Genomic DNA, 19,763 nt, shown 5'->3' with positions numbered 1-19,763 from the left:
TTCGTTACGAGGACCCCGGCTTTCTTTTGCTGATGATCTCAAGATCTATCACGAGGTCAAAAAAGTAGAAGACGCCATGTTTCCGCAACAGCAACTAGAGAACTTATCTAGGTGGTGTAACGGAAATAGAATGATGCTCAACATTAGCAAATGTTCAGTTGTGTCGTTCTCCAGAAAAAACCCGAATTAATCCACCTAGCGGCGTGACCTAGCCTTTCTACTGCCACAATAATCATTATTTAATTTCTCAGGAACTTAATTGTAGATGTATAGATGTTATATTAGACTATATTTTTAAATATCCGTTCCGTATTCCTCAAAATCCTTATTTGTCAGTAAAATTCACAACGTATTGTGTAGAATAATTATATTTTCTTTCCTTGGGTGCGTAAATATATGTAAGCGTCATTTATGTTACTTGATGAACACCTTATTTAGTTTTATAATATTTATAGAAAAATAATGTAAACACAAAAGATAATTTTTACAGACTTGAATGAATATGTATAGAAAATTAGAAATTAACCCTCTAACGGGTCTACAGACGGCCTTAACTTTCGGGCTTCAGAGCCACATACGAAACTTGTTTTGAATTGACAATATGAAGTATTTGTTCATAGCAGATTTTTTGATATTTTGATATTAATACCATGCATTCAAAAGTTAGCATCTTTGAAAAACAAGAGATCAGAAAAATTATTATTATATTTCGCTTTTGAAGAAAAAGGATATCTACAACAAAATGATTGATCTCAAAATTTTACTATTGGTTTGCTTGGCTTCAATTTTGCAATATATCTGAATTAGAAAAAAATTACTGAATAGAGCATTAGATATGAAAATGAGAAATGGAACTATTTCTTAGCTAGCGCTCCTTCAGATAATTATTTTTGCATGAAAATCAAAACTTGAGCTTCTTTTGAATGTACTTTCATGAAACGATAGTCATTAGCTTGATCGCATCGTTTTTACAATGTTAGAGGGTTAGGAAAACAAGATGAGGTCGAAAAATAGTGCCAAAGCTGCGCCACAAACATGCTTGAGAATGGGAAATACGATCGATATGATTCCCAGTGCTTGTCTTTTTGCCTTTCTACTATATAAATATATAGTATAAAGGTATAGAAATCACTTGGAAAACCGGAAATGGAAAGAAGGTCCTGCAGGCCGAATGTCATATACCATTCGACTCAGTTTCGAAAACTGAGCATTTTCTGTGTGTGTGTATGTATGTGTGTGTGTGTGTATGTGTGTGTGTGTGTATGTGACGCTTTTAATCTCACTCACTTTTCTCGGAGATGGCTGGACCGATTTTAATGTTCTTAGTGTCAAATGAAAGGTCTAGGTGTCCCATTGGTCGCTATTGAATTTCATACTAATTGGGCTTTTAGTTCAAAAGTTATGTATAAAAATATGAAAAATATGGGACTTCATTATCTCATAGGTCCCTTAGCCGATTTGAACAAAATTGATTGCATATGAAAGAGGAGCATTGCAAACCCTTAACTTCCAAATTTCATGACGATTGGGCTTGTAATTTGAAAGTTACATAAAGAAATGTGAAAAAATAGTATTTAAAACATATTTTTGTAACATATAAGCATTAATTCAATGAAAAACATCACACATTTTATTATTATTTGAAAATTACTACTGAGATCTATCAAACGGAACCGAGTTATTTAAAATCGGACGGTTCATTCAAAAGTTATTTAAACTTTAACATTTAAGCACCGTATATTAAACCGTTAAAACGTGTGAATTCAAAACAAATGTTGATTGTATTCAATGTGTGTGATGTATGTGTGTATGTATGTATGTATGTATGTATGTATGTATGTATGTATGTATGTATGTATGTATGTATGTATGTATGTATGCATGTATGTATGTATGTATATATGTATGTATATATGTATGTATATATGTATGTATGTATGTGTGTGTATGTGATCCCAAGCAACAATGTGAGTTTGATTGTACTCTTATGGTGGTTTTCATGACCAATTTTGGTCTTGAATACCATCATAAGAGTTTAATAAAATTCAAATTGTTACTTGGGATGACAATTTGCAATTTTTAAATTTGCATTGAAATTCAAGAAAAGATGTTTCTCACTTTTCTGAATCAATTGTCTGAAATTTTTGAAGCCTCTCAGTGGAATACGAAATTTGAAATTAAAGAAAAGAAAAAACTTTTACGACTAAATTCCACTATTTAATATTTATTCGCGACAGATACGTATACGCTTTGAAATAAGACACTGATGAAGCCTGCACGTCGTAGGCGAACTACGTATCTGTTGCAAATAAATATTAAATAGTGGGATTCAATCGAAAAGCTTTTTCTTTTCTTTGATTTCAGATTTCAATTGTCATTTTGTTCACTTGCTGTTACTCACAATTGTACACGAAAAGCAAACAGCGAAGAAAAGCAGTTAATTTAAGCATGTAGGTATAGTGGTGTATAGGATTAAAAATGAGTTGATTTTTCCAAATAAATTTATACAAATTTCAAACAATTTTTGCGCATCAATAGATGCTCTTTTCAATCAATAGATACTAGAGCTTAGAAATGTTATATGAAAAATAGGAAGTAAACGATGCACGGTAGTAATTTTGTAAGATTTGTTTTCGTTAATGACATTTTAAAGGACAGATGTCTTATGTCATGTATCATGTTTCAACAAATAAATCAAAAATGACAAACACTGAAAATCATATCGATCATATTTCCCATTCTCAAGCATGTTTAAGGCGCAGCTTTTGCAACCCTCTTGTTTTCCTAACCCTCCAACATTGTAAAAACGATGCGATCAAGCTAATGACTATCTTTTCATGAAAGTACATTCAAAAAAAGCATAAGTTTTGATTTTCATGCAAAAATAATTATCTGAAGGAGCGCCAGCTAAGAAAAAGTTCAATTTCTCTTTTTCATATCTAATGCTCTATTCAGTTATTTTTTCTAATTCAGATATATTGCAAAATTGAAGCCAAGCAAACTAATAGTAAAATTTTGAGATTAATCATTTTATTGTCGATATTCTTTGTCTTCAAAGGCGAAGTATAATAATAATTTTTCTGAACTCTTGTTTTTCAAAGATGCTAACGTTTGAACACATGGTATTAATTAATTAGCAACAAATCTGTTCTGAACACATATTTCATATTGTCAATTCAAAACAAGTTTCCTATGTGGCTCTGAAGCCCGAAAGTTTAGGCCGACCGATTATAAAACTAAATAAGGTGTTACAAGTATCTACGCACACAAGGAAAGAAAATTTAATTATTCTACGCAATACGTTGTGAATTTTACTGGCAAATAAGGATTTTGAGGAATACGGAACGGATATTTTAAAATATAGTCAAGTTAATTATACATAGATGTTCCTGAGAAATTAAATGATGATTATTGTGACAGTAGAAAGGCTAGGTCACGCCGCTAGGTGGATTAATTCGGGTTTTTCCTATCAATTCAAGTGAACAGTTTGGGCAAAATCATTATAATATCTTACCAGATAACTGTTCGGATGGTAAATTCAAGTTTTTTGAGCCTCAAGTTAAGTTTCGCGAGTGATGTGACGAATGGAACGGCCGAAAAAATTTAATGAAAAATCGACGGCGGAAAAGTGAAAATATAGTGATGAATTTTAGTTGGGCAGACATCTCAATATTTAGTGTAATTTATGCCCCAAAAAGTAATAGAACTTATAGAATGCAATGTTTAGTGCTTCGAGTTGCAAGATCTGATTACGGCTAGCAGGTTAGTTGAACTTATTTCATTTTATGTGTTGGTTTCCCGAGTTTATGGGAGCATGTTGATACACTGAAGAAGGGAAGGTAAGGGTGATATTCGGTGTCATACTGACTGCCATAAATGGACTCTGACGATCTTGTCCTTAAGGCTAAAAGAATAACTACTTGTGTTATTTGATTAACAAAGCAATAACATGACTGTATTCAAAATTTAGAATACCATGTTTTAGTATTATTAAGGTAATGAATGACAAATGCAGTAGTATATGAGATATTAAAAAATCCTTTTTAAAAATATTTATAATCTAAAATTTCTTCAATCAATAAAAAAAATTATATGAAATATAACGAATGTCATTTTAAGACCGAAATAAGATATGATAACAAAATCAGTTACTAAACTCATCTTACAACCACTGTTTTAAATATCTACTCAATAACAAAATGCGTTATCAATGTATTTCCATATCTATTCAATAACAAAATATACCATTATAACACAGTTTGATATTGTTTTTGTATTATTTTACTCTTCGTTCCTGCTCGGGTGAACAGTGACGTTAGCAACCGATTTATGCGAAGCTGATGTCTTAAAGTGCATTTGCATCGCTGTGGCAAGTGAAAAAGAGGAGGCACAAAACGAATCTCTCATTGTTACTTAGGTCCTTTCGAAAAGATATGCGAGAAGTACTTGATTTTAAAACAATATTTGAAGCAAACATCAATTTGCTTCTGATTGATAGACCTCTCTAAACGAGTGATTTGGCACGTGATAATAAAAATAGCGATTTAATCAAGCTATACCTATATAGTTAACAGGAACTGTTCAACAACTTGAGTCGGCCTCAAAGGTCTTAAACCAAACGATAGTCTCTGCTTATAACAGTAATTGTCCACTTAAAAGGGTTACTTCAACTAGGAATGTTCCCTGGTGGAACAGAAGGCTCGAACGGCTTCGCAAAATGGCGCGAAAACTGTTCAATAGAGCAAAGATTACTTCGGACTGGACTCAATATAGGAGAGCTCTAACCGAATATAGCAAAGAACTAAGACGATCAAAAAGGAAATCTTGGGTACACAATTGTGAAAGCATTGAAAGTACTCCAATTGTGGCAAGACTTAACAAGACTCTTGCTAAGGATCATTCGAACGGACTCGGTACTCTCAAGAAAGATGACGGTTCGTTCACAAAATCTCCGACTGAAGTACTAGACTTAATGATGGGGACTCACTTTCCGGGATCTTCCTCAGCTCATGCTGCTGCCAGCTCGGACTCTGATTGTGACATAGGATGTTCTCAAAGAAACTCTTCGGGATCTGAGAGAACAAAAGAGATTGCAACCAGAGTCGCAGGGATGGCTTTCACTAGGGCTAGGATGGAAAACGCAGTGAGATCCTTTCAACCTTTTAAATCGGCAGGTGCAGATGGGATTTTCCCAGCGCAGATTCAAAATGGAGAATCAGCGCTAATTCCATCTCTAATCGAGATTTTTAAGGCAAGTCTGATACTAAATCATATTCCGTCTACATGGAGATTGGTAAAAGTTGTATTTATACCAAAACCAGGAAAACGTGACAAATCACATCCAAAAGCCTTCAGACCAATTAGTTTATCATCAATATTGTTGAAAATTATGGAGAAGGTATTATATGAATACATTAAGTCTGAATACATGATCAGATATCCATTATCGAAACACCAGTTTGCTTACCAAGCTGAGAAATCTACAATCACAGCACTACACACGCTCGTGACAAAAATTGAAAAGTCTCTTTCAACGAAAGAAACAGCATTAGGCGCGTTTCTCGACATCGAAGGGGCGTTTGATAATGCTTCTCATTTATCAATGGTAAATGCGATGAAGAAAAGACAGTTTGATAACTGTATAGTCGAATGGATCCACAGTATGCTCACACATAGGCAAATCACCTCGGAGCTAGGAGGGCTCTCAACAACGGTGACTGCAACCAAAGGTTGCCCACAAGGAGGGGTTCTTTCACCCCTTCTTTGGTCATTAGTAGTTGATGATCTTCTGAGAAGCTTAGAGGCAAAAGGTTTCGAAGTTGTGGGCTTTGCTGATGATTTAGTCATCATGGTTCGTGGAAAATTCGACGACGTGATATCGGATAGAATGCAAAGGGCCTTAAACCTTACACTATCTTGGTGTAGTAAAGAAGGCCTGGGCATTAATCCTTCAAAAACAACCATTGTTCCTTTCACTAGGAAGAGAAAACTGGAGTTACAGTCTCTGCACCTTGGGAAAGAAGAAATTAAATGCAGCGTCTCAGTTAAATATCTGGGAGTAATCCTAGACGCTAAATTATCTTGGAACGCACACTTAGATTCAATAATCAGCAAGGCAAACACTGCCCTATGGGTATGTTAAAAAATGGTGGGAAAAACATGGGGCCTCAAACCAAAAATGGTGTTGTGGGTCTACACCGCCATTGTGAGACCTAGGATAGCTTATGCTTCGTTGGTATGGTGGCCAAAAACCTCAGAAGCCACGGCTATTAAAAAGTTAAACAAACTTCAACGATTAGCATGCATGGCCATAACCGGAGCAATGAAAAGCACACCTTCGAAGGCTCTAGAAGCTATTCTCCACCTGCTACCTCTGAATCAACACGTTCAGTTAGAGGCTAAGAAAAGCGCCCTAACACTTAAACGATGGAAAACAATACTCGACGGGGATAAAATCGGACACTTGAGTATCCTGAAACTTCTACCTGTTGGCCCAGTTGCGGAAATGAACAGTGATTGGATGGAAGCTAGAACCAACTACGACATCCCATACACGGTGAACGAACCATCACGTTCGGTCTGGGACGAGGGGGGACCTAGCGTCCGCAGTGGTTCAATCAAGTTCTATACCGACGGATCAAAGGTGGGAGTCAAAACGGGTGCTGGAGTGTACGGCCCCAGAACTAGAATATCTATAGCAATGGGAGATTGGCCAACAGTTTTCCAGGCTGAGATAGCAGCTATAATAGAATGTGCAAACGTCTGTCTCAAAAGGAAATACAGACATGCCAATATCTGCATTTTCTCTGACAGTCAAGCGGCACTAAAAGCGCTTAAAGCTTTTAAGTGTTTCTCAAAACTTGTCTGGGATTGCATTTGTCTCTTACGGCAACTGAGCCAGGTAAACTCGGTAAACCTGTACTGGATCCCTGGTCATTGCGGAATAGATGGAAATGAAGTCGCAGACGAACTAGCCAAATGTGGTTCTAACTCTCCATTCACAGGTCCGGATCCATTCTGCGGTATCTCGGACTGTGTGATGAAAAGTGGGTTGAAACAATGGGAGAGCCGAATGATTATGGCCAATTGGATGGCTGTACAGTCGCTCAAACAATCAAAGAAATTTATAATGCCTAGTATTAAGGTTACTCAGAAGCTACTGAGTCTCAATAAGAGAGACCTCAGCACGTTTACCGGTCTGGTGACAGGACATTGCCCGAGTAAATATCATCTTCGGAATCTCGGTTTCGTGCAAGAAGATATTTGTCGCCTGTGCAATACCGAGAGCGAAACCTCGGAACACTTACTCTGCAATTGTGGAGCACTAATAGGACGCAGACTGCAGTATCTCAAAAAGGCCCTACTAGAGCCTAGGGAGATCTGGTTTGCGTCGCCGATCAGGACTATAAGGTTTATAAACCAAGTCATCCCTGATTGGCACCTGTCTCGCTCCAGCTTCCAGCCTACCACTTCTTCAATAAGTGATAGGTAAGCCTGAAGCGTACAGCAAAAGAGACAATGGGGCATACCACAATAGTTCAAAATAATGGACGCAGTGGTGAGAGTACCCAACAGAGGAAGAAAGAAGGAGAACAGGAACTGCCAAAGTAGCACAGAATCAACATAACGTGCGAAAACGCATATCCTGGTGCGTTAAAGTTAAAGCCCATCCCGAGTCAGATGTGGGATAATATCTGAATCACATAGTGGTGATGTAGCGTGTTTTCTTGTTTTATCAAGGACACACTCAATTGTATGTAGAACTTTGATGATAAAAAAAGAATTCATCCAAATTTGTTTTACGCGGAACGTGTTATTTTATGATTTTGTTGCTAATTTGACTTACGAATGCATGCTTTTTTCTGATTTGTTGCTTTGATTTTTGTTTCGTGAAACAAAGGTTTCGTTAAACCTTTAATTGTAATATAAACCTGAACAAGTCCAAGCAATAAAAGCTTTTTTTCAGGTGCGAGGAGAAAAAAATGCCAAATTATTAAAAATCTACAAATGAATATAAGAACTTGAAGTCTGCAAATTAAAGTCGGATGCCGTGAACTACAATAATTTTTAACGAAGAGTCATGCGGCGTGAATCTTCCAGATTTTAGGTTCTGAATTTAAGAGTTAAGTAGACATTTCCGGTAAAGTATTTTTTATAAGAGACTGGGACGAGAAAAGCCGTCAAGATCTCCAATATACGAAGTATTTCCGTTGCATTAAATCGATGGCAGATGGCAGAGTCCATGCAAATCACTGATTCGGGTTATCGAAACGAAGGTTTTTTTGTAGCTGTAGCGAGCGGTAGCGGGTCAGACAACACGCGTCTGCTCAGTATAATGCAATGAACCTTTTCTGCAACCATAGCTTTGGCGAGACCGAATCCAAATTTTGTTTCGGATCTAAAATTGAATACTTCAAAATGTTCTCCCTCGAGTAGCACGTTCTACAACAAAAAAAATTTCTTTTATATGTTTTAAATAGCAGAAAGTTACAAATTTGCAGCTATTTCTTATTCAAATTATGAGGCTAAATTACAGTTTCAAAGCTTTTGGTATCGTGGCTAGCCACAACGGGTCAACCTAGTTATTCAATAAACCTGTAACTGTGACACGTACAACACTGTATCCCGACCTTAATCATTTTGCATCTTCTCACAGCTTTTGTTACACTCTTTGACTGTGTTTTGGTTACGTTCCGCATCTATAACACTATCCTGAACAGTCTCATAGCATCCATTACAAGCGGGAAGGAAGAAAAATAACCCCCACGTACTGAAAGTCTGTCCAATAAATATCAGGTGTCGATAGTGAAAATAACCGACTGATGTGAACGTGATCTGCGTACCTTTCGAGCGTCGCTCGTTCCGTCACGTTCAACTCTCTGGCTGTCTGGTAAAAGTTTATCGACGGAAAACAGTCAAATAAACCTTATTGGCCCCCTGAGGTTCACTGGTGAGATAAAAAAGAACTTCTGATTGGGCAAGTTAGGGACTTCACTGAGCTTCGGTTTGGTTCAGTTTTTGGGTCAAGTTCTTCGATGAAACGGTTTGCTATTGACTGGAAAATAAATCGTTTGCGTTGGTTGGTTATTGGAACGGTAGATTTTAGGCACGAACGAAGTTCGCGCTGAGGTACACTTACCTGTTACGTTGCTCTAACTTCGTTTATCATGTTTTTATCAGATTCATGTGAATTGATGACAAACACATAAAGCCTTAAACGATGAAATTTTTTCTCAGTACGTAAAAATAAATTGAATTAATCGTTGCAAATATGTCAAAAATCTATTAAGAAACTGCTGGGCTACAAGCGTGCAAAATCTAACCAATTTTCGTTACATATTTAAATTTATGTGCTTGCAAAGTGCATTCCAATCCAGCAACAACAACGTAATTCTACGTTAAAATGATTTTCAGCACTGATACGGAGTTTACGGCCAAATCCGCAGACAAAACTAATCGTAAAGTGTCCTCAGTAGCGTAAAATAAGTATACGAAGTGTTCATCATTTGCACAATTCGACCCATTCCGATGGGCAGAATATGCAGCAAGTTGAGCTGAATTGGTTGCTGAGCGCGGGCAATCATAAACTGAATCGCCTTTCGTACCTTCCGGTTAGCCAACTCCCACCGGACTGCATACAGCTGGCGGCAAAAGTCTTCACTCTGCCGTAAAAACAAATCCAAATTTAGTTGGTGTTCCAAAGTTGGTCTAGTTGGTACCTACTTTGGTACGGACCAATTCGGCGTGGTAATTCCACAGAAAAGCCGAAGCGCAGGAAAGTCCGGCTATAAACAGTATGGTGATTTGCTGGCCGACTTCTTCCATTAGCGAGAACGTAAACATTTGTGTACAGATGACTAAAGTGTAGCAAACAAAGTCTGTTCCCAAGATGTAGGATAGATTCGGTGCTGCTAGGTTCAAAAAATGCATCGCACTAATATGCTCCGCAATTAGATTACCCATTTTAACGTCAATATCCTCCGCTAATTGAATCATTTCTGCTTCATCAGCCGTAGACGACTGTCGAAGTTTGAACAGCTTTTCGACGTCTTCAAAAACCATCGAAAGTCTCTCGATTAGAATACTAAACAATGCACCGCAAAACATCAGTGTCTGAATGGATAGGTTGTTAGTGGCCAAATGAAAAAATAAACACACTCCCGTTACGTAGACTTGGAACGCACAGCTTAGTTCGAAGTTTGGCGATATCTGCTGATCAAATGGGGCCCACGTATCGTAGATCATCCGACGACTGCCGTCTTCGTTAGGGAACAGGAAACAGAAGGAACAGAAGACTAAAGCACCAATAATGCAACAAATATTCATCAGCTTCGAGTACAGAAGTCCGGATCGTTTCTAGAATGATTGCAAAAATTGTTTAAAAACGTGTCCATTAATGACACCGAATCGCACCGAACGTTCCAGGTGAGCCGTGAATGCGTCGATCTTTTCCCTATTAATGTCATCTGTCATCTGCTGGACCTGTACATAGAAGGTACGATATTCTGCTTCGAAGCATAGCACTATGGCAGCTTTGATGAGCACGCTAAGCGCCGTAATAGCAAACAGGGCATCAAATATGGCAGTCTGCAAAGAGAGGCCCGATTTTCGGTACGTGACTGAAAACTAGTCTAGAGAACACAAGACCTGCAAGTTTTCGGGATTCACCACTATTTGCAAAAACATCTGAACCGTAATCACGGTCATACTGACCATTGCCAAAACCGTTTGTGGGCCACTGCGGCCGATCATTCCGTAAACGTTAAGGATTCGTAAATTGCTACGCATGGCAATGTTGTCCTCCCACGTGATGGATTTGTGCAGCACCATTTTGTAAAATTGCACCGATGATGCGGACGATGATGAGACTCGTTCGGTCGGGGTTGTATATCCGATATTTGTACCCTCAGAGCTTTCGGCTCTTTGTTGACAAATCATGAATAAGCAATGTGTCACACGTGTAAACGTTGCCGGAAAATCCTTGCAAACGTTTCTTGTACTCGTGTGAAATAAACGGGATTCGCAAATCGCAGTCGTATTTTTGCTGCACATATAATACCAACTGACATAGAGATACTCTATCATTACGTTCAAATTGTCACTTCTGTTGGCTGCGTGTGGATTGGAGTCGACGCACGTGTTGCTGTATCCGATGTGTTGCTACACAACTTCACACGTGGTCTGTTTGCATATTTAATAACCATCAATTGTAAAATCAAACAACCATTAATCTTCTAACGGGTAAAGTCGTCTCCGAACGGCCTCGGCATTTGTTCTAAACTTGCAATAGTGAACCACTTGCACTCTTAATTCGGACCAGTGAAAATTATATATTAAAGTAAGAGAAATGATCGTAATTTTATTAAGACAAGGACGTCATCCAATTTCACCCTTCCCGTTCCTTTCCTTCCCTTTTTCCGCTTACCAACATACTCACTTTGCCTCAAAAAGTCACCACAAAAAAAACTAAAAATTAAGACAACTAATCTGGTACAAACAGAAAAATTTCGGATTTCATAATAAGACCTTCAGGTTGCATTGCTGTTTAGTTCACCAGGTTCACTAAGTGCTGTTGATCAGATAAAATTCACCACTCACGACGGTTTTCTTAAAGATTTTTTTAAATCTTCCACTTATCGAATCACTCTCAAATGTTTTCTTGATCCACATAAAAGCTCAACTTATCGTCCGAGTTGTTTATGTTAATAATGATATTTTATCTGTCTGCACCTGAATTATCGAAAAAAAAACTTAAATTCATTTCGATTGCTATCTCGAATTCACGGCACTAGTTGTTAACACGTAACCACGGCAACGCTAAAATAATTGAACATGAAATTCACTAGATATTTTCGCAATTCGCTATGACTAGAGGAGATGCTAATACCGGGGGGTATCTCGAAAACCGGTTTTTCGGTACTGATAAATGCAATACCGGTAAAAACCGGTAAAAGTTAATTCTTAAAAACAACATTTACAAATTAGGTATATGATTTGAAGAAAATCTCTCTATAATCAATGGTATTCAATTTCTTTTGACATAACTAATTGATTAGTTTAATAAAAAAAATAATATTCAGGAACGCGAAGAGAATTTATTGTGCAATCTTAAATTTTAAAGATAAACTTCCGGAGGTAGAGAATTCTGTGTCCACAGAAAAAGGAAGTGCAATTCCCACCGGTAAATTTGATATGTGGCGTAGGAAAATCTTTGTTCGCTTAAGTAAAGCGTATGCTTGTTTCTAAGATCGGACAGAGACGTTCGAAGCGATGATTAGAGCCTGTATAATTGGCTTAGCCCTGCCAACAGGCTATTCTAACTAACCAAATTTTTATTCCAGTTTGTACTAGCAACTGAACTAATTCTTCTCCCGTGGTGTGTTCTGACATTTCTCTAGAGTAATCCGTTAATTTTAACTGAAGATTTTCTGAACAGCTGAACTGTATATCGCACATTTCGTATATTGCGCAATATTCTTAATTAATTGGTGCATTTAAGCATGAAACCGGACCTAACGCTCGCAAAACGCTAAGAACAAGAAGCATACTCCGCCGTACGAAGCTGACAATGTACAAAACCCTTATTTAACCGATAGTTCTTTACGGAGTTGAAGCTGTGATGTCGTTCAGGGTGGAAATATGCGCCCCTGTCATGTTTGACCAGAAAATGCTGCGGATGATATTTGGTGGAGTACAAACTGAAAGCGGGGAATGGCGGAAATGTTTTATGAATCACGAGCTGCATACACTTCTTGGAGAAATTGCTATCGTACAGCTGACTTAAGTCGGTAGGCTACGGTGGGTCGGACATATCGTAAGGATGCCGAATGACAGTGCGACAAAAGTGGTTCTCAACAAGCCCTCCGGCACCCGGTGGGATCGACGTGCAAGATGGCTCGAACAGATCAAAAGCGACTTGTGACGTCTGAGACGTCTGGGAAGTTGGCGATGAGTGGGCCATGAAGTGGACCGAGTTAAATGGAGACGACTGCTTAAAAAGCTCAAAGCACTCCGGCTCTACAGCGGTGGGGTATTTCGGGGGTTTCTCTTTGAAAGAATTACATAATTGAGTTATTATTTGTAGAATCTTCAATCATGAAATTTAGTTCGCCCCATAATTTAAAAGTGTTATCAGTGATTTAAGTTTTTTGAGTTGTTTTGAGTATGATCATGCAAAAAATACCGGTTGATCGTGAAAAAACTGTTTTACCTGACTCACCGCGACTATACGTATTATTGAAATAAAACGTAACCATACGTTTTATTCGTTTATTACACATATGCAGCTAATATCGATAACAAACGATTTTTTATAAGTTGTGCTTTTGTTAGTGAATTTAATTTGTAAAAAGTTGCTTAAATAACAATTCAGTTTCACAATACAATCATTGCGTACTACTGGCACTTGAAATATAACGTTTAAGAACGTTATTTTTAGTGATCAAAATTACCGATATTTTCGATACAAGAGCGATATTTTTCGAAACCTTTCAAACCAACACGACCCCGCGAACACAACGCATATTCGCAGTTGAGTCAGGTCACACAGTAGGAATTTTATTAATAGAATTAGGTCGTTGATAATTAGTCGTAGATATTAGCTAATTTTATTCATTAAGACATCATTGTCAGATGGAAAATTTTAAATAAACAACAAATAAACCACAAACTTCTCGAGTCTCTCATTCATCGGTTACAACCGTTAAGGCACGAAAATTGATTTACATTAGCCAACGCCAGCTAGCGAAAGGCCAAACGATAATGGCAATGCTTTTCTTTTTAGATCATTTCAATAGTCTTTACATGTCTTTAAAAGGCAGAACTACGCAACCGCCGCAAGTTTATTCTGCTTCTCTGTCTGCAAGCAGCAGCAGCAGCCACAACCACAAGCTTGGTGAATATAATTATCGTTTGTCGACACGGAAAATGCATGGGAAATTTTTGACTTGAAAGTTTTCGTTAATTTTCACTATGTAGCGATTGTAAAACAATATTTTCAAGAAAGCTATAAAATTGCTACATCTTCTATGAATCGAATGGTAAGCGAACCATCAAAAGCCGTTCTAAATTGGAAGAGTCATTAGGGTTCGAAATGCTCATTCTTTCGTGACGCTGGCTTCTATCCAAATTTTGGATTGACACCCTGCGATAAGACGTAGTTCTACGTCAAAAATAATGATATTTTATCTGCATCTGAATTAATAAAGTTTTGCACGGGCGAACATAACCTCGCTTCTTTGACGTCTATTAGTGCACAGTGGGCAAAATCGACCGAAAAAACGGAACTTTTTGTTGCCGCTGTTTTAAAGGGGTAAAACGTGACTTTCCCTATGTAAAAAGTTACGAGAAACCGATTGGTGATGGTCTTAACGCACGGATCCGACGGGAAGTAGCCCATTTTGCACCGTTCACCCCTATATTTTAGCAGTTTTGAAAGAATCATGTACAAACTCTGCCACGGCCGGCGTACCGTGGGATGAAACCCAAATCTAGGTGGACAAAAGTAATTACGTTAAAACCGTTAGTCCTAGATATATAGTATCTTCGGAGAAAATTTGTTATTTCAACTTCTGCATTTTTTGGTGTATATGACAGTAGGGTGGCCATCTTAGTAGGCGAGTGCAAAATATAAACTTTTTTATGGCTTAAGTTAGTTGAATAAAATGTTCAGCAAAGTTAAAGAACATTAAATTTTAAATTACTTTGCTGAAGAAATGGCTGATAGGATGGAGTAATTTAAAGTTTTTTTTACGGGGTGGACCTAAAAATCCGTTTTTTCTTAATATCTACTTTTGTGTTTATTTCTCACAAATCTTGCCACAAATTTTGAATAGGTGTTTCGTAATATATTGGCCACCAAAATAATTGAGATCGCATCGGTCCAGGTCGGTCCTTTTTTGCTAGACCATAGTGAATAATGAAGTAAAAATTGCCGTTTCACTTACCTAAATTACAATTTTAACGTTAATAGAATGGATTAAAAAAACGAAAATAAGTCTAAACGTTTGTATTTATCTTATGGCTAATGGCTGGTGTCATTTCTGCCGTTACCAGTAAGCCAAGGTAGACAGATTCATCGACTACCTCTAACTTTGAAGTCCACGAATTAATGATGCGTGGGAACTTTGTATTAGCGGCACTTTTGGAGGAAGTGCCAAGGTCGCTCGTGCCGTATCAGGAAGTACGCCTCCAAAAACACCCACATGCCAAATTTGGTTCCATTTGCTTGATTAGATCTGGAATTATGAGAAAATTTGTATTTCATTTGTATGGGAGCCCCCCGTCCTAAAAAGGGGAGGGGCCCTAATTCATCATAGAAAAAAAAACTGGCCTCCAAAAACCCCCGAGTAACAATTCCAAGTTTTATTACGTTCGTATAGAGGTTTTCATGACCAGTTTCATAAAACCACTAATAAAACTATGAGCTCCACCAGAACTTTCTGATGACCACTATAAAACTGCTTTCTGACCAAGTGGCCCACTCCTCAGAATGTTTTCATAACCGCTATTAGAATCAGATTATAAGCTCAAGTAGTCGTATCATACTCTGCTGAAGGCAGCAATAAATCCTATTAAGCTTTCGATGCTTGACAGCCATCGCGATAATTTAAAAAAGTTTTTCGCTTTTCACGTTTCTGGCAAAAGCTAAATAAGTTGTCGACTTGAAAATATATCCGTGAGTAGAAAAGTTTAAATTTTACTGCCAGATCATTCTGAACGATTTGGTTTATAGCGACCAGAATAAAATATCCCATAGAATATTTATTAAATTTTAAGCACTTTCTTTGATTTCCAGCATGTGCGCATTTAATTTCATCGTGCATAATGATATGATAGGTCGATATAATCAGCGCGCCATTGAAATTTTGCAATTTTCGAAAACTGGTTGTTTCAACAAATTGAAAATATTCAGTTAGTCAATCTCAATTTCTAGCCAAATCATTTTAGTTACTTCCTCTGACAGGAAATCCGATTGATAATAACTTTCTTTCTGCAAAACCCTTTGCTTTGATGAACTTTGCGAGCTAAAACAAAATACTACAATATGGCAATATAGCATCGCATAAAAATGTTTTTGGTGTTGAACTTTGGTATTCTTCATAATAGCAGCAAAAAAACTGTTTGGTTAGGGTGTTACCGTTTCAATAGCTCTATAAAACTAACAGATTGACAAGTTTGACAAGTAACCGCGATAAGATCAATTTTGATTGGTGTGCCATTTTGTATTGCCACGCCACACTTATGGTAAGTTTATAAGAGACGTAATGCAGCCAACAAGTTTTAACGTGGTAATACCTATAAGTAACCATAATAAATTTGCTTTATTAGCAGTTTTATTATAGTTTTCTAGCTAGCTATAATTGTGTTTGGACTCGTATCCTCTTGGTATTGCGCAATACCACAATAAACCCAGAGGTAATGATCAATACCTTAATAAAACCAAGTGGCTTTAGAATTGTTACCTGGGGCTTCCCATGCGAAATTTAGTTCCATTTGATTGATTAGTTATCGAGTTATGAGGAAATTTGTATTTCATTTGTATAGGAGCCCCCCCCCCCTCTCCCAAAGTGGGCAAGGGTCATAATTTACCATACAAAAAATTCTTGCCTCCAAAAACCTTCACATGCCAAATTTGGTTCCATTTGCTTGATTAGTTCTCGAGTTATGCAGAAACCCCCCTCTTAGTGGGGGAGGGGTCTCAAACCATCATAAGAACCTTTCCAGGCCCCAAAAACCCCTATTTGCAAATGTTCACGCCGATCGGTTCAGTAATTTTCGAGTAGTTCCTCTCCTTTCTTGTTTCCTTGATTTGATATTCAATGATTCAATCACCGACTTTTTAAAGGGCGTAGCTGGAAAAATGTAAAAAAAAACCAAGTGGTGAGGGTTTCTATGGTAGTCCAGTAGAGAATAAATTTTTCACTCACGGTGGTTGCGAAGTTACTTCGGGTGTTGGAACTGCGGTGGTGATAACTGGAGATACTTTTGAAGTGGTCGACTAATTTGTTTAACTTGGTACGTTAGTAACATATGTGAAAACGATGTGTGCGGTGAAGTAAAAAATCGGAAAGCGACTGCTAATAGGGCTGATTAGGCACACTCAATAAAATCGGTACGCCCAGTTTATGTGAAAGCATAGGTATTTCCCATCCAACCGTACTTTCTATGCAACGTTCAGGTGAATTGTTGGTGGTTTGCACGCATACTGACCCGTTTACGTGCGATCCCAGTAAATTTGATCAATTTTCACATTAACTAGCACCTGATGTCCATGTAAACTGCTATACAGAAGTTTACATGATTTTTCACGTGGATGGGACGTCGATTTTTTCAGAGTGTTAGTTTGAAGCAAGCTAAGGTTCCATAGCCTACAACTTCGTACGGAACTCGCGCTCTATAAGATGCTAGTTCTTTCGCTGGAACTCTACGAAGCGTAGACGTTGAAAGGGAGCGACCGACGAGGTGCTTTCGAGCGTAAGATCAAATATTGGTGACATATTAGAAGAGAGTGTGGTGCAGGCGCATGAACCACAAGATTTACCAAGTTTAAAACACGACAGACTACAGTGGGCTGGCCACGTAGCAAGGATGCCGGATGATAGACCAACGAAAAATATATTCACCAGAGAACCCAACAGAGGCCGGCGACTTCGAAACAGACCCCGTCCCGGTTGGATGAGTGCTGTTGACGAGAATGCTAGAACAGCGGGTATAAGAAGCGACTAGAGAGTGGCAGCCCAGGACCGAGAAGCGTGGAGACGACTCCTTAATTCGGCTTAGATTCGATAAGTCACTGAAAAATAAAGCAAGTAGGTATGCATGTAATTATTTCAGCAAATATTGGAATTTCGGGCGAAATAAGCCTCGACCTTTCCATCCGTCTTCCTGCAAGCTGCTGCTGGTTTTCTTCCAGCTCCCGGTTTGCAATCCAATGTCAATCCGTTCTCCGTTCTTGAACCTTTTCAACACTCTAGAGATGGTTAAATTACAGATCTCCAGTTATTTTTTCAAAGCACGAAATTTGCAGGAGGTACACAATACACTTTAAAGAGAAACTGTACCAAATTTGGTTAAAAAGTTATGACCAGTTGCAACGGTAGTGGGGGAGCTACGTAGTCGCAAGGTTACCGAGTCCGCTTTGATAAGCGAGTGGTCGTTGGTGCGAATCTTGGTAGGATCAGACCATTCGATGTCAAGTGACCATAGCAAGGGTTGATTCTCAGGCCTTCATTACCCTTTCTGCATGCCGAATTCTATATGATGACTATAAGCAATTCATAAGCAATAATTTAATAAGCTCATTCAATAGCAGTGATGAGGTCATATAGGAAATAAGGTGTTGCAATAATTCCGTGTTCACCCTTTATATGTATTTTCGTTTTATTTTGTGTTTTTGACATAGGACTACGTCTTACTTTAATAGGGTGGCACGTTGAAGAAGCAAAAATGACCGCGACACGACAAAGTGATAGATTTTGAACGCTTATAGCTCAGCCAATTCGGAATATATTTTTATGGCTTGCATACCATTCGAATCACAAAATATCAGCATTTTGTATAGTTTTTATTAGAAGATTGTATTTTGTATGTAACTTCTGGAATTTTCACGTAAAGTTGAACAATTTTTCCAAATTCCCAACAGTATTCGTTCAATCGTCGCCATAGTTACCATATGAAATTGTTAATAATAACATACAATCAATTTAAGTGAGAAGTGAGTGATTTTGTGCATCTGATTCTACAATGTGTCAATTGCTTCAAGCCAAATATATGCGTAAATAAATACCGCAAGCGAGTCCGTGAGCAGGCATTATTAACTGGACCAGCAAGAGGCCAGGTTGACGGTGGCAGAGCACTGTAAATTCTACCATTTGAGAAGAAAAGAAAATCGTAGTGATTCAATGTATTCTGAAGTGGGCAATACATCGTTAGATGGTGCATCGCACGAAATAGCTGGTCCCTCCAACGTAGAAGTGCTGCGTGAGGTGACCGCTCTGGCGCATGTAGAAGCTCTAAATAACGGTTTAGCATGTGCCAGATTGCTTATAATTTACACGATGCGAAGTTCTGCAATATGTAATGTAATGCTTTTGTAATGCTAACACTATGCTTTTTCTCTACAGCATAAAGTAGCCAATCCAATCGTTTCAGTTAATTTTAAACTTTCAAAATGGTTCTTTTCAGAACCATCATAACTGTCAATGAAGAGTATTGTAATTTCCATTAGCAATCAATTTTCTCATAAGTGTTTTTAGTAAGGTGTAAGTAAGGTAATTTAGTAAGATTGACAACTAGTGGTATGCAATTGTTCCCAACAGTTGCTGATGTTTCCAAGTAAATATGGCGACGTACCACAAACGTGCAGGTGGCGATAGAAGCAACATTGAGCAAAAACGTAGCCAAAATTGCCCATTCTAAACGCACCTTTACATTAACTTTGCGTAGTCCTACGTTGAATATGCGGTCGTGTCTTATACACAACCCCTCTGATTTTTTTTCTTCAAAAAATTTATATTCTTGTATTTTGAATGTTTTTTCGTTCTTTTCGATTTTAATTTTTTTTGTTTTGTTTCTAATTTTTTTTGTTTTATTTCTTATTTTTTTATGTTTCAATATTATTAAGTTTTATTGTATTACCAGTAGCATGCTATATTTCTAAATATTTGCTATGGTAAGGGACAATGCGTATAAATTTTGTTGGCGAATGACAGGATTCAAGGCGCAATGTAGTTCCCACTAAGTGAACTTCACCTCTTTAGCTA

General features: G+C 37.8%; 1 protein-coding gene across 1 annotated transcript; it reads right to left on the bottom strand.

Annotated features, from left to right (window-relative positions):
• Nucleotides 1-9,452: 9,452 nt before the first annotated feature.
• Nucleotides 9,453-10,830, bottom strand: LOC128739315 (odorant receptor Or2-like). The gene is made up of 4 exons (XM_053834793.1): nucleotides 10,672-10,830; nucleotides 10,414-10,587; nucleotides 9,724-10,356; nucleotides 9,453-9,662 (listed from the first exon to the last, which is right to left on the bottom strand). Exons 1-4 carry the CDS (start codon nucleotides 10,828-10,830, stop codon nucleotides 9,453-9,455), a joined length of 1,176 nt encoding a protein of 391 aa, XP_053690768.1.
• Nucleotides 10,831-19,763: the final 8,933 nt, after the last annotated feature.

The sequence above is a fragment of the Sabethes cyaneus genome, chromosome 3, assembly GCF_943734655.1.
Source record: "Sabethes cyaneus chromosome 3, idSabCyanKW18_F2, whole genome shotgun sequence".
Classification (NCBI taxonomy): Eukaryota; Metazoa; Arthropoda; class Insecta; order Diptera; family Culicidae; genus Sabethes; species Sabethes cyaneus.
This window is presented reverse-complemented; position numbering and strand designations above follow the sequence as displayed.